Genomic DNA, 14,558 nt, shown 5'->3' on the forward strand with positions numbered 1-14,558 from the left:
AAATAGTAAGGAAAAGGCTGGAAAATGCATTCTGCTTTACTGGGCAACAGGGAAGTAGTTGCTCAGTTTACTGGCTGGAAGCAATAGTCCTGTGGTGGATGGGCCCCGCCAGGAACAGACGCTGAAATGGAGATTTGTGAGCAAGAGAGTTACCGGGGAACCACCCCTGTCGGGGAGGGAGAGGGCAGGGCCGGGTGAGGGAGAAGGGGCGGCTTTGAGGCTGGTGCAAAGGACGCCTCCGCCAAGCCCATGAGGGTTCTGAAGTTGGGATGGCCCTTCAGAGGCAAGGAACCTGGATGTTCCCCACATGGAGCAGCCATTGGCTACTGACTGTCTCTGGGGGAGGGTTGTAACTTTGGGCACAGCCGCTCCATCTGACTGAGGTCAGTTCTTAGGGAGGGACTCGACTGTGAGCCGTAGCAGACAACACTCCCAGCAGCCGGGGAACCAGTGGACACCCGTGGGGCGTCCACTATAAGGCAGATTTAGGGAGCCATCCTTAGTTCAACTCAACATATATGTGTTGAATTCCCACCAGGAACTGTGTCAGGTGCTGGGACGTATAGCAAACGAGCCATGCCCTTTCCCCAGCAGTATCATGTTGAAATAAAAGAGAGAGAGATGCACAGTGAACACAGAGGAGCACAGAGGGGGACACATCCCCACCTGCGAGCCAAGCAGAGCTTCAGGAGGTGATCGTGAGGCATCTTAGAGGATGATTGAGAGTTAGCAAAAGAAGGAAGACTGAAAGCATTTTAGGCAGGGGGACCAGTGTAAGTGAATGTTCTGACGCTTGAGAGAACACAAAGCATGCTGGGAACTGATGCATTTTAGGGCTGCTGTCACTCAAACTGGGAGGTGCTGAGTGTTGAGAGGTGGCAGTGGAGAAGTAGGTCAGGCACCGGGTCTTCGAGGATCTTGCTCGTCATTGGAAGAAGGAGGGCTCTAATCCCTCAGCTGGTGTTGGGGCGGGGGGTTGGCGGGGTGCATGGAAGAATTTTAACCACAGTTAGATTAATGTTTTAGAAAGACTGCTCTGGCTGTGGTGTGCAGGGCAGGTGCAGGGCACTCCAGGAATAGGGGATCGTGAAGTCAGTGGACACCCACGTGCGAGCCTCAGAAGAAAAGGAAAGGGTGGCCTTGAAGAGAAGAAGGGAAAGCTGGACTAGAATGACAGTGGGTCCTATTGCAGAGAAGAAAAGGAGGACCATCTTGGTGTGTCCTCCTGAGATAGAACCTCAGAGGCTGGTGCACATGAAATGCCCCAGCCCACTGCCGCCACCTGCGAGCCTAGGCCTTCAGCTCACTCACAGCCCCGGGGTCCTTCCCTCTGCCCCTTCCCACATGCTGACCTGAGGGCTTCTTGAGCTCCTCACATGACCCTCCCTCACATCCTCCGTCCTGCCGGGGTACCTAATTCTTGCCCAGGCTGTGGAAACCACTCCTGGTTGTTTAGAGCTGGGATGATCCCCAGTTTCACAGTAAATAAGAAGAAATATGTTCCTGGCTTCATAAGTAACTTATTTTTCCACCAAAACATTATTACTTGACAGTTAATCGTACCTAATCTGAGGTATGATTAGCACTGTTTTCAAGTACTTCACAAATAGAATAGGGTTTGTAGGCTGGACTAGGAAGCCAGACACTGTGCGTATTATTATTTCTATAGGGAAATGTATTCAGAGCTCAGGAACCAACACATTCTCAAGGTGAGGGCGTGCTGTCACTCTGGAATTTACGAGTTACCAGGGCCTAAAAAAGAGCTCAAACTCACTACCTCGGAAGAGAACCTTCTGGGTTAGGGTTCTTGCCAACTATGGATTATTGTTGACAATGCAAGCTTTTAACAATTCCTAATGAGCAGGGTTTAGTGGAAGTCACGCACTCAGCCATTTCTAAATTCTCATCACCTAACCTCTCTGTGACTCGGACAAGTTATTAATTCACCTGAGCCCCTATTTCCTCATACGCACAATCAGAATTGTTCTTTTTGTAGATTTGGTTTGACAGTTAAGTGCAACAATGTATTAAAACCTTAGCTTAGGCTTCCCTGGTGGCGCAGTGGTTAAGAATCCACCTGCCAATGCAGGGGACACGGGTTCGAGCCCTGGTCCGGGAAGATCCCACATGCTGCGGAGCAACTAAGCCCGTGCGCCACAACTACTGAGCCCACTGCCACAACAACTGAAGGCTGCACACCTAGAGCCTGTGCTCCACAACAAGAGAAGCCACCGCAACGAGAATCCCACACACCGCAACGAAGAGTAGCCCCCTGCTCGCCGCGCGCAGCAATGAAGACCCAACGCAGCCAAAAATAAATAAATGCATAAATAAATTTAAAAAAAAAAAAACTTAGCTTAGTGCCTAGCAAAGAATAGACATCAACTAAATGTTAGTTTCCTTTCCCTTCCTTCTCCTTTTGGTGGTTCGAATCTGTGTTTTACCGAGGGAAGGCAGAGGACAGTACCCAGTGATGATGTGGATCATGACACATCTAAGATCGGGGAGGGAAGGGAAGAGGAAGAAAGAGAACTTCCACTTCCCACTTCCCAAGCCCTCTTTCCAACTTGGGAAATCCCTGCCTTCCTGCTTTCTCTCAGAGATGTTGCAATCCACACGTATCCATTTTCTCCATCCAAGACTTTCAGCCTACATCCGACAAAGACACAGAAGCACTCTTTGTCCGGGAAGCCATTCCAGAAGCTAAAATGATTTAGAACCGAGCTATTTGTATAGGACAGCAGGTAGCCGGGGCCCCAGACAGAGGGACTCATTCCCCAGGTCATGCCCATTTCCTAGTCAAAGCAAATCTCATGGTTGCCAAGGGAATCGACTCGAATCACATTAAAAATCTGAGGATTTGTCAAGATAATAGGCCCAAGCACCGTTCCTCTTCTCCTGGCAGTTCTGTTGTGACCAGTTTACGAACATTCAGCATTGTCCACGCCACTGAATGCAGACATCAGGCAGTGAGAGAGTAACACAAGTGATGACAAACAGTAATAAAAATATCTACCGCAACCGGCCACAAAGTAACTGCTTAAGGAGTTCTCTGACAGCTGTGTCGCGCTGAGCTGCAGTAATTAACCCGTGTGTTTGTTGTCACAGACAATCCGGGTATTGCTGCTTGACTGCTTCTAAGACGAGGTTTATTTGGATTAAGTTTAGCAACCGCAGAGCAAATTTCCTTCACTTGCTGTTCCGCAGTATTTGAGGCATTGTTTTCCGTCCGTCTCTGAGTAACTTTCTCACCCTTACACATCTGAGGAATGTTCTGGAGGAAAGCCCCGCAGTGTCCCCCACAGCGGGGCACGACCTCTCAGAGTTGAAACAAGTCCTCCCGGGACAGTCAATGTCATTTCCAAGTCAGGCACCTTTTGCCGCCCCCCCCCACCCCCACCCCCCCCCCCCCCCCCCCCGCTTACAATAAAAGTCACTCTTCCGGCTTGAGAAGACGTGTGATTGATGGCCGGCAGAAACCTTCCACCAGGAGATCCTATGCCAGACTCTGCCAAAGCCACGACCAGTGGACACCGATTCCAAGGGGTAGATCTGGTCTGGTCAGCCGTCAGCTAGAGCCAGGGTTGGCTGATGTCACCCTGTGTGCATCTCATGCAAAGAGTAGCAGCAAACCCCGCCGGGGATTTTTTGAAAACATGCTTTTATTTTCCCCGTGTTTGGAGACCTAATGAGACTATTATTGTTGATTTAATTTTTAAAAATGGGGGGTGGCATGGTGCTATTGTGACCTTTTGGTCTTGTAACAGCCAAAGAGAGGTAAATCAAACTAAATTCTAGGGATTATTTGACTATGAAAGCCTTTTGAAGAGACAGAAAGTAGTTTAGTGGTTGCCTAGGGCTGGAGGTGGGGGGAGGGAAGGGACTGCTAATGGGTACGGGGTTTCTTTTTAGGTCAATGAAAATGTTCTAAAATTGGATTGTGGTGACTTTCGCACAACTTGATGACTATACTAAAAACCACTGAACTGTACAACTTCAAATGGGTGAATTTGGTGGTGTGTGAATTTTATCTCAATAAACCTGTGAAAAAGAATTTTGATGGGAAGAGATCAAACAAAATTACAGCACTGGGAACCAATCAAGATTACTTGAAGCTAACAAGTAAATCCAGGATTTTTCATTGCCAGTCACCCAGAACAAACTCTGTTAGGAGCCATCGCTCTCCCTTGAGAAACATCTCTTCACTGGAAGCAGCTCAGCCTGTCAAGGAGTCAGTGGCATTTGGAGATGACCACTTCGGGCCACACTCTTTCCTTGTGTCAGTCTGCAGTGCTAGACCGTCGGCTCTGTTTTTCTGTGACAGCCACGATATTTATTCGAAGTGATAGTAAGAACTTCAACAGGGATGCAATAAGCAATTATTCATGCTTTACATTACATCTTTTGTGAGTTGGTGGAATGATTAAAGCTAAGCTGCTTCAGACTAAGGATGCGATTTCTGGGCACTGATCATTTCTGTCTCATCAGTTTTGGACAAACTGGATTTATGACTTGGATGTGAGTGGGGTTCTCTCCTTTTTCATTACTGGTTTACTTTGGCAAATGGTAACTTAGTGATTTCAAAACAATGGCGGAGATGGCATATGCCAGATAAAGAACAAATTTGCAATCGCAAAGTATAGGATATCTGAGTTCATTCACCTATTAAAAATTAGCAGAGGTTTTAAAACGTGATAATACCCAGTGTCATCGAGGTTTGGACAAAAAGAGCATTCTTCTACCTTGTTAACAGAAGTGTTCATGAATGGCCCTGAATATGTTCATGATTCTGTCTCAATAATCTCACTTCTCTTAATTTATCTCAAAGAAATAATCAGAGTAGCCCACAAAAAATGCTCATCCCTAGGACATCTTAAATGTTCAACATTTAGAAGAATCGCTAAATAATTCAACTATAACTAGACAATAGAATGTTATACATAAAAATCACATTTTCAGAAAACATGTAGTGACAGGGAAATACAGTGTAATGGTAACCTTCTCAGCAAAAAAAATAACAAAATAATTTGTAGCATAGGGACAATTTTATAAAAGTATGAACGGATACATCTAAAGGGCAGGAAGCAGCTGTAGTGGTTTTGCTGGGTGATGAGTCTATTCTCTTAAAGGAGATTTATGATTTTGAAATGCCTTCAATGAACAATATTTCTTCTATATACTTCTTCTATATATTATATTCTTCTGTATACTATATTTTAATTATTTTAGTCCAAAGACTTAAGAAAGGATCTTCTTTGACCTTTTAGAATTAGATGCACTGAAAGAGTTTTGACTACAAATATTTAGCATACTAATCAGGCAAATTCTGTTTACAGAACTTTTAATCCTTGCAGTGTAGAAGTGTTGCCTAAATGACACATGATTTTGGCCCTGTGAAGCGCTATGTACTATAAACATTTTGTAGGACCTTAGAAATACTGCCTTCAGCTACAAGTCACAGAACTACTCTTTACAGCAATTTCAAAAATAAGGGTTCATTCTTCTTACATACAGTTAATCCACAAGTAGGTAGTTGCTAGCACCGGTGGTTCTATAGCTCAAAACATCAGAACCAGTATTTGTACAATTCTCTTGTTCTTTTTTTCTTTCCTGGCTACAAGATTGCTGCTGTATCTCCAGAAATCACATCCACATTCAAGGCAAGATAAAGGGAAAGGGGGAGGGGCTGTGCCAATCCAATTAAAGGTTTTCCAAGATGCACCCTCTGTCTATGCCAGCAAACCTTCATTCATATCTCATGGGCCAGAGTTCAGTGCTGGGGTCTGGAGGAAAGAGCTTTTGGCTCTGAGCCTGGGAAATGGCAATGGAGAAGCTAAGTGGTCTGACCTCCAGGTAGTCGGTCAATAGGCCCTGTGAGCAGTAACAGTTGATATAAGTGTCTACGTAAGTTCATTGTTAAGATTTGAGAATTATATGCAGTAACTCTCTATATGATGAAATGTTCTGTTTTTAAAGTCTCTGGACTATCTCTGCCAAATTCTCTCTTAGGAAAGGGCACGTCAGATATATTGTATATTTTAGGACTTAATAATTAACAGGAACTTTCCAAATTTAGAAAAATACCATGCCTTGCCATTAGCATATAGACAGGTGGCACCATACACGGTTAGCTCAGAACTGCTGCCTCTGCGGTATGGCTGTTTACCCTAAGCACCAATTTTGAGGCACCCTAAGATCCCTGCCGTCACCCAAACCATCTCTTTGGTATTGTCCTTCCTGCCCTTCCCACGGAAGACAACTCAATGAACTCACAAATGCAAAGAAAAGAGGCCTTTGTTTCCCCACAAGGGTATCTGCTGCAAGTAGCAAGTCAGATTTCACGTCAAAAGTGGGAGTTTGGGGAGTATCTTAACCTATCCTACAGTCAGGAGCACGTTAGTATTTTTCCTGCCTGTTACTGTGCTCAACTGACATAATTTAGTAATTAAATAGCCTCGGTCTGTTACTCTGTCCCTTTATTTTATTTTATTTTTTTTGTTTTTTCTTTTGCGGCACGCGGGCCTCTCACTGTTGTGGCCTCTCCCGTCGTGGAGCACAGGCTCCGGACGCGCAGGCTCAGCGGCCATGGCCCACGGGCCCAGCCGCTCCGCGGCATGCGGGATCCTCCTGGACAGGGGCACGAACCCGCCTCCCCTGCATCGGCAGGCGGACCCCCAACCACTGCGCCACCAGGGAAGCCCATACTCTGTCCCTTTAAATATGCAATAGTAATAAGCATTATCGTGTAAAATTATTTGTACCTTTCAAAATATCCAAAATCACACTGAATAAAATGAGCTTCTCAGTGGGTCTTGCTTAGACTCTTAACCCTTAAATGTTTCCTTTCTTTTGAATATTACGACATTAGACAGGGTGCTCTCTCTTCGAAGCAGTGTGCTTACCTGATTCGCTTAGATCGCCTCTTCCAGGGAAATCAGTTGGTTCAGTGAACGGTACAAAACTAGACATACTACTCATAGCAGCAGCAGCAAATTAGTAATGGATCCGTTATGATAAAAATGTTAATAACAAAGCAGCACTTCACTCACTTGAAATTTTTTATTTATAATTTTCAGAATTTCAATGTTTTTTATTGCAGAAGTGGAAAAGTCCAAACATGTTAGCTCACCAGCTACAAATTACCAAGGAAACTGTTATCAATGACGACCACTAAAATGGAAGAATTGTTGGGAAACACACCCACTCTCCCACGGTCCACACAGGCTGCCATTCTTCATTTTGCTTCTTCCCTTTTTTATGTGGCCATGACAACTCGAGGGTGGGGGACATACAAGTCTTTAAAAGAAACTGTCTCTTTGATTGTATTTTTAGAGTTCCAAGCTGAAAGCTTATCAGAACAGAGACATGAAGCTTGGAGGCCTCGGACCTGACCTTGAGTCCATCAGAGACAAAGTGAGTGTGATGTACATACAGCAATTCCAGGATTGGATTTGCCTTTTGTCTTCCAGCAAAACTGTATAAAGATACCCCCAGAACCGAGGGGTAGGGTGAGCTGTGACAAAGCGAGAGAGAGGCATGGACACATATACACTACCAAACGTAAGGTAGATAGCTAGTGGGAAGCAGCCGCATAGCACAGGGAGATCAGTTCCGCAACGCCTGGAGGGGTGAGATAGGGAGGGTGGGAGGGAGGGACACGCAAGAGGGAGGGGATATGGGAACATAAGTATAAGTATAACTGATTCACTTTGTTATAAAGCAGAAACGAACACACCATTGTAAAGCAATTATACTCCAATAAAGATGTAAAAAATAAATAAATAAATAAAAACAAAGGTATGGACCTGAAAAAAAAAAAAAGATACCCCCAGAACCAAGTCCTAATTCAAATGTCTCCCTGTGAATAGAGACCCTTCTGAAGTAGCATTGGTAATAAGCCCCGGGCACTACTTCTACCATAAAATAAAAGTTACTCAGCCAATGTTGTTTTATGTATCCACCTTTTAGTTAGTTTTGAAGGCCCAAACAGAAAAGTGGGACACATGCACATGAAAAGAGATGTGTGTGTTATGTGGTCGTTGGTCTTTCCCAATAGAGTTATCTTGATAATATTGAGGAGTGGCTACAGAGAAGACACTCAGGGTAAGAGTTTCCCAAGCCATGAAAAGTACATCCACTTTATTCTCTTTCCTCTAGTGAAAGGAGATCTTCATTTAATGTGTTTTAACTGCAGCTGCACTCAAGGCATAAAAAGAGAGTAGAGTTCAAAGTTGGAAGCAAAAGTGAAAATAAATTGGGTAAACGCAACAAAGAAGAGGCTGAATGTGATTTAGCCACTGTTAAGTGAACACTGGGTGTGCTATTGCAGTGACATTCCGCCCCTCAAGAGAAACTATTTCTAGGAGAGACATTAACTTAACCATTTCACTGCTGTCACCTTACACGCGGTGATCCCATTTCCCCCGTGCCCAGCTCACTAAAATTAGTGTCAATTTAGATAGAGAACAGAGCGATCTAGCAGGACCTGTGAGTCACCCTCACTTTGTTTCTCTGAACAGATGCAGAAATTAATACAGCAAAAGGAATATGCAAGACAAGTAAAGGAATACAACATGAAGGCACTATCCATCCCGTCAAAGCCACAAATAGCAAAGACTGAAAATAAATCTGCTGTCCCTCGGCAGAAGGTAAGAAATTCTCACCAAGGCAGTTGTCTTTTTAATTACAATTAAAAGGAAACCTCTGTGACCTCACGACAATGAATTCCCCACATTATTTGAACACAGAGGATGTTTTAGCTACTACTGTTCCTGCGGCTCCCCATCATTCACAGATATTGATGTAAAAATGATATACACACATATGATGCTGGAAGGTTAGCCTCTTTTTTCCCCTGAAGTTCACTGTTATCTTTAGTCTTCCACATGTTTTCCTCCAAGTATAGTATTTTGAGTTGCTCACACAAAAATTCAATGGTTAGGTGATTTCATAGAAAAAAACTAATAATCCTGATTAACCGTCAATTTCCTTCTCTACCATTAAATAAGTTTTAAGAAATTAGCATCTTCTTGCCATGTCCGGGTGCTTATGTCAGAGGAAAGTCCTTCACTGTTTCTCTCAAGTTCATTCCCTATATTTCTCCTGAGGGATGGTACTATATAGGTTCCTCTACCCAATAAAAATGATAAATACAGGATGTTCTCCTTCTCAGAAGTCATCCAACTCTAAGTTGTGATGTGAATGAAATACGTTCTATGGAGACACCGAGCTTTGCAGTACAAGTCTCTGCCTCAGTCCCAGTAAGGACGTGGGACCCTTTGCACGAGGGACAAGTGACCCTTTGGTGCTTTTAGGAATTTGTACTTCGTGTTCTCTTTCACAGACTCTCATATTTTCTATCTATTGCCTTTCTTCCTCAGACCTTGAAGACCTCAATCCACTTGATTGAGTTTCCATGATGCCACTTTTTCTTTTTTTCTCCAATCCATTATTTGTTCATGAAGAGATTCAAGGCAACAAGTCTATAATTAGAAATTCCAATAGAAGTCAACTACACACACTGAGAAGTCTGGAGTTTTTGTGTTTTGGAGATTTTTCCCCTTCTAGGACCTACATATATTATCCATTCCCATTTTAGCTCTCAAGAAACCCTTATTAAACTGTAAAACTGGGGGTGGGGAGAGATAAATTAGGAGTTTGGGATTAACATATAACACTACTATATATGAAATAGATAAACAACAAGGACCTGCTGTATAGCACAGGAAACTATATCCAATATCTTGTAATAACTGTAATGGAAAAGACTCTGAAAAAGTATATATATATACATATACACACACATATATATAACTGAATCACTTTGCTGTACACCTGAAACTAACACAACATTGTAAATTAACTATACTTCAATTTTTAAAAATGGTTAATTTTAGAAAAGTAAAACATATAAAGGCAGATTTAGAAATCATATTCAGTAATCTCATTTTTATTGTAATGCCTGTCAGAACTGACATCACTGAAAAAAAGACTGCCTTTTTTTAGTATCCAGGTATCTATAGATATGCTAAAGAAAAGGAAAAAATAATTTTCAACCTCTAATAAATACTTGCAAGAGTTGCAAGAACCCAGAAACAAGAATAGTTGGTGTAATAATGGAGACTCAGTTTTATCTCAACTACAGTGATGTCTTTGGTCTCAAGCTGTAACAAGTCCTCTTTGGATGGAAAGGTCAGTTAATATCTCCTCAATAAAAGTTTGGTTTTAATAAGACTGCCAGAAGCTAAACAGATCAAACACATAAGAAATCTATTTTCAAGCACTTGAATAAAACTCAGTTTTATAAAGAAAACGTCCAGAGTCACAACCGTACATATCATTCTTCAACTCTTTTTTTTCCACAGCATTTTGTTACGTGGCTAATTGATTTTGTTTAAACTGTGCGTTATATTGCATTATTTGTATTTTCCATTTGGTCTCCATTTCCATCCATCCCTTAGTACATTATTGTAGCAATAGTCTCCAATTATATTATCAATAAACCTTTCCTAAGACTAGATTTAATTTAAGGAATCCAGGGTTCACTTCCCATCTCAAATAAAATTTTATCTTTATGCTTTTAGGCTTTGGAATATGCTAAGACCATCCCCAAACCCAAACCTGCAAATCTGAGTGGTCAAGCCTCAAAGGAAAAGAAAAATCCAACCCATGCTGGAAACGGAGACATTTTACCTGAAATCTCACTGCTGGAAGTACTGCAGAACAGACACGAAAGGGAAAAACAGGCTGTGGCTGCTTTTAAAGCCCTTCATATTGTATAGACAAGAGATGACCAGAGATGCCCAGGGGATGGACTTGGAGAAGAGAAACTCCAACCCACTGCTCTGCATTGAGAGTGATGACCTAGCATCGTCACCTAACTGCAGTCCACGTTTGCTTCGTACAGGGTTTAAAATATGGGGCCCTGTTACATTACGGCGCCATACTTTACTTTCCAGGAAGAAAAACTATTTTAATTATTTATTTTCAAATCAGTTAATATTGGGGCTGAATAAGAACTAGGGAATAAAGCCTTTTGGTTTTATCCCGGATCCTTTGATTTCTTTTTGGCTTTATATTGGCTCTTTTAATTTCTTAAATGATCGCTACCCTTTCTTAGCATAATGAAACTCTTAAAGTTACCCAGAAATAAATGTATCTACTTGTGTTTCTTTCTCATTTTTCTGATTAAAAAAAAACTATAAGCACTTCAGTTTCTATTGAAAAGAACTCAACTTGGACTAAACACCGGTAAATTTTGCAATATCATTTCCAAAATATTTCAGAAATCTCTAAATTTAGCCAAGGGTTTATATGTAAAATTTAAAAAATGAAAGTGCTTTTAGATGTGCTACTCAAGTAAAACAAATCTCAATGTTGTTCTAACAGAGCATCAGGATATTAATCAGAAATCCACCAAGTCCAAAAGCACTCAACTCGGGCACCCCTGAGAGAGACACTTGCTCAAAGCTGCTGACTCCAAGTACATAAATTTGCTGAACATCTTGCCCTCAAAAATATCTTAAAATATCATCAAACGTGTGCTTCCACACAAAAACATTAGGTAAGACAAAAACATCCCACAGAAATATCCTACTGAATGTCAATATTCATGAATATTTTTTCCCTTTTAAAGAATCTTTTGAAACTGCATAAACATTGTGAAATTCCCAGGTCTTAAAATAGTCCCTGGGACTATTTTAAATCCTATTAAATTAGGATTTAAATTTTACTTACTTGCTTGTACTAGATGGGCATTGCATTCTTAGATGGCTACATCCAGAAATGGACACATTTAACAATAATTTAGGGAAAATCTGTGTCTCTATACAGGTGGCATAAGGACTGGCTTTGGAGGTTTATATCTATATTGTATAAATTTTACATATACCACAATGTGGTAGAAAAGCTGCCTGTACAAAACTTTTTCTTAATACTGGAAACAGCATTGAAAGTCTGGAAAGATAACAAGTATCTGAACATAAACAGTAAACTGGAGAATCATGTTTCAGTAGTATTTGGAAAATCATAGCATATATGAGGAGTTAGTTCAGGAAAATCACAGCCCAAGGTGCTCCTAAAATGTATCTGTAAAAGAAGAGGACCCTTCAAGGTACATGTTTAAAGACTTTTCTAGAAACATGAGATAGAATGATTTTTTTCCCCCTATATTTTAAAACTTGCTCTGGAAGCTAAAAATAATGCATAAGAGACATTGCCATATTTTCATTTTTAAAGGGACAGGGTAAATTTTTTAAACATTCCATTTCTACTAAATTATCTTAAAGAAATTTAGAGCTTGGAAGGGGTTTATCTTGTTCAAGTGCCAATCTTTCAGAAGAGGAAATGGAGATCAAGAAAGGATAAGGGACTCTGAAGTCCTTCAGTCCTACAATGGGAGACTAGCCAGGTCTAAACTCCAATCTTTCAACAGCAAGGAGAGCACTGTTTGATTATTTGTTTGTGGGAAGAGAGTTCTTGTTTTTCTGTGTGGGCAAGGAGGATGTAATTATACATTTCAATTTGGGACATGAACTTCCAACATTTAAGTTCCATTTTTAGAAATATGCATTACTATCTACCTTGCATTTTTAACGTGTACAGTCTGGCAACTTTATTACTACACTGATGAAGTTGTAAGAGACATCTACAGTGCAACTCAAATGCTGACCAATAAAAGAGACACTATTTCAATTTTTTTTTTCAGAACATTTAAAAACCTCTCCCTAACCATTTCTCTCAGCCTAAGCATTAAATCCTTCAGGCACTTTCACACCTCCTATTAAGAACCCACACCCAGCTGAAGCAGGTTCAGAGATCCAGTTGATATCAAACAACATTTCACAGGAACTTTACACTCAAGGCAAAGCTTTACCATCCAGTATATATGACCCTACAGCAATCAAAATTCTTTGTACACAAACACGGAAAGTGGCAGGCAGCATCTAAAATGAGTTTGACTAAAGAAATAGAACATACTTGCTGAGAGCTTGGGGTTGAAATCAAAGAATAGATCAAAATAGGCTTCATCTGGCCCCAAGTCATCCCACAATGGTAAGATCCAGCAGAATGTCACTAAGGCACCATGATACTAAGACAGGGTAGACGTTCTGCAAAAGCAGTAAATGACAAACGCTTGTCTGGCTCCTCCTTTAAAGGCAATTGTACTATTAACAATAACATTGATCTTTTATAGACCTGAGTGGATCAGTGATCAATTTTTATCATATTTCTATTTCAGATATTTAGGAAATAAAAATAATCTGCCTATTAGAAGGAAAGGAACCATAAACTTGAGTGACGTAATGATGGAGGGCCTGGATTTGACCAGATGTTATACAAGCCATTGAAAGACATAGTGCCTAACTCCCTAATCTCTATGAACTGGTATAAAGGACCTTTAAATCATGTATTCTCTTATTATAGACTCCTTTTATGATGTTTTTCCATCTTGAGTTTCCAACAAGAGCATCCTCCTAGAGGCAGCTTTTGTACAAGTAGCTGAATTTAATGACAGCTGTCTTCATGATATTGCTTTGTATAGTAAGGAGTCTCTTGGGAGTTATCTAGAAACCAACTGAAGAAAAGACAATATTGAGGAACAAAATAAAAGGTCAGCCTAGCAAAGGCATCGATGTCTAATTGTTCCAATTGGGGCCTTATTATTGGTTAATGAATCATTGTCAAAACATCACAGTAAGCATGAGCGTGCACAGTCTAGTCTAGAGCGAGAAAATGACTCTTCATCCCAACAGTTATTAGCTGGGAGTTGCTTGAAAACACATCCAGTAATTAGAACAACACTGGAGCTAATTGAGAACTTTGAATTGATAGCAAATGGTCTACAATATCAGACTGGATAAACTCAGGAGGGATTCTTTTTTAATTACTTATTGAAAAATTGCATAAAATGAATTGAATTTGGGTGATAGTCTGCACATACCAGGACAAGTTTAACTAACTCTAACATGTGCTTCAAAACAGATATTACCATTATATTAGAAGTTGCACTTGAAAATATAAAGTTCTTAAGGAAAAATCAAGGTTGCTTTCCTAAATGTGCCTTTTTTTTTTTTTTTTTTTTTTGCGGTACGCAGGCCTCTCACTGCTGTGGCCTCTCCCGTTGTGGAGCACAGGCTCCGGACGCGCAGGCCCAGCGGCCATGGCTCACGGGCCCAGCCGCTCCGCGGCACGTGGGATCTTTCCGGACCGGGGCACGAACCCGGTCCTGCACGATGCGTTTCCTGCATCGGTAGGCGGACTCTCAACCACTGCGCCACCAGGGAAGCCCCTAAATGTGCCTTTTTAAAGATCATCTTTTCCTATCAGAGTAAGAATAGGAATCTTGAATCAGAGTAAGAATAAATCTTGAATAATACACATTTCCTCTAACACGCAAGTATTCTACAGGATGTGACTATAGGGCTTCTCCCTAATGCTAAGTGAGTTTTCATAACTTTTATTCCTAATGGGTAAAAACAGAAAGACGAAAGGCCACATAAATGCTGCATTGCCTCTTTAGTTGTTTTCCCAGTGAGACAGGATTTAAACAGTAGCAC

General features: G+C 41.3%; 1 protein-coding gene across 1 annotated transcript in view; it reads left to right on the forward strand.

The window, feature by feature from the left end:
• The window catches only part of JHY (junctional cadherin complex regulator), a 66,217-nt gene extending 55,436 nt beyond the window's left edge, over nt 1-10,781 (forward strand). Inside the window, exons 7-9 of the mRNA XM_030835297.3 lie at nt 7,333-7,413; nt 8,520-8,648; nt 10,584-10,781. Of these exons, the coding sequence (XP_030691157.2) occupies nt 7,333-7,413; nt 8,520-8,648; nt 10,584-10,781 (408 nt within the window). The remainder of the gene's footprint in view (nt 1-7,332; nt 7,414-8,519; nt 8,649-10,583) is intronic.
• Nucleotides 10,782-14,558: the final 3,777 nt, after the last annotated feature.

This window comes from Globicephala melas, chromosome 8 (genome assembly GCF_963455315.2).
Source record: "Globicephala melas chromosome 8, mGloMel1.2, whole genome shotgun sequence".
Taxonomy (NCBI): domain Eukaryota; kingdom Metazoa; phylum Chordata; class Mammalia; order Artiodactyla; family Delphinidae; genus Globicephala; species Globicephala melas.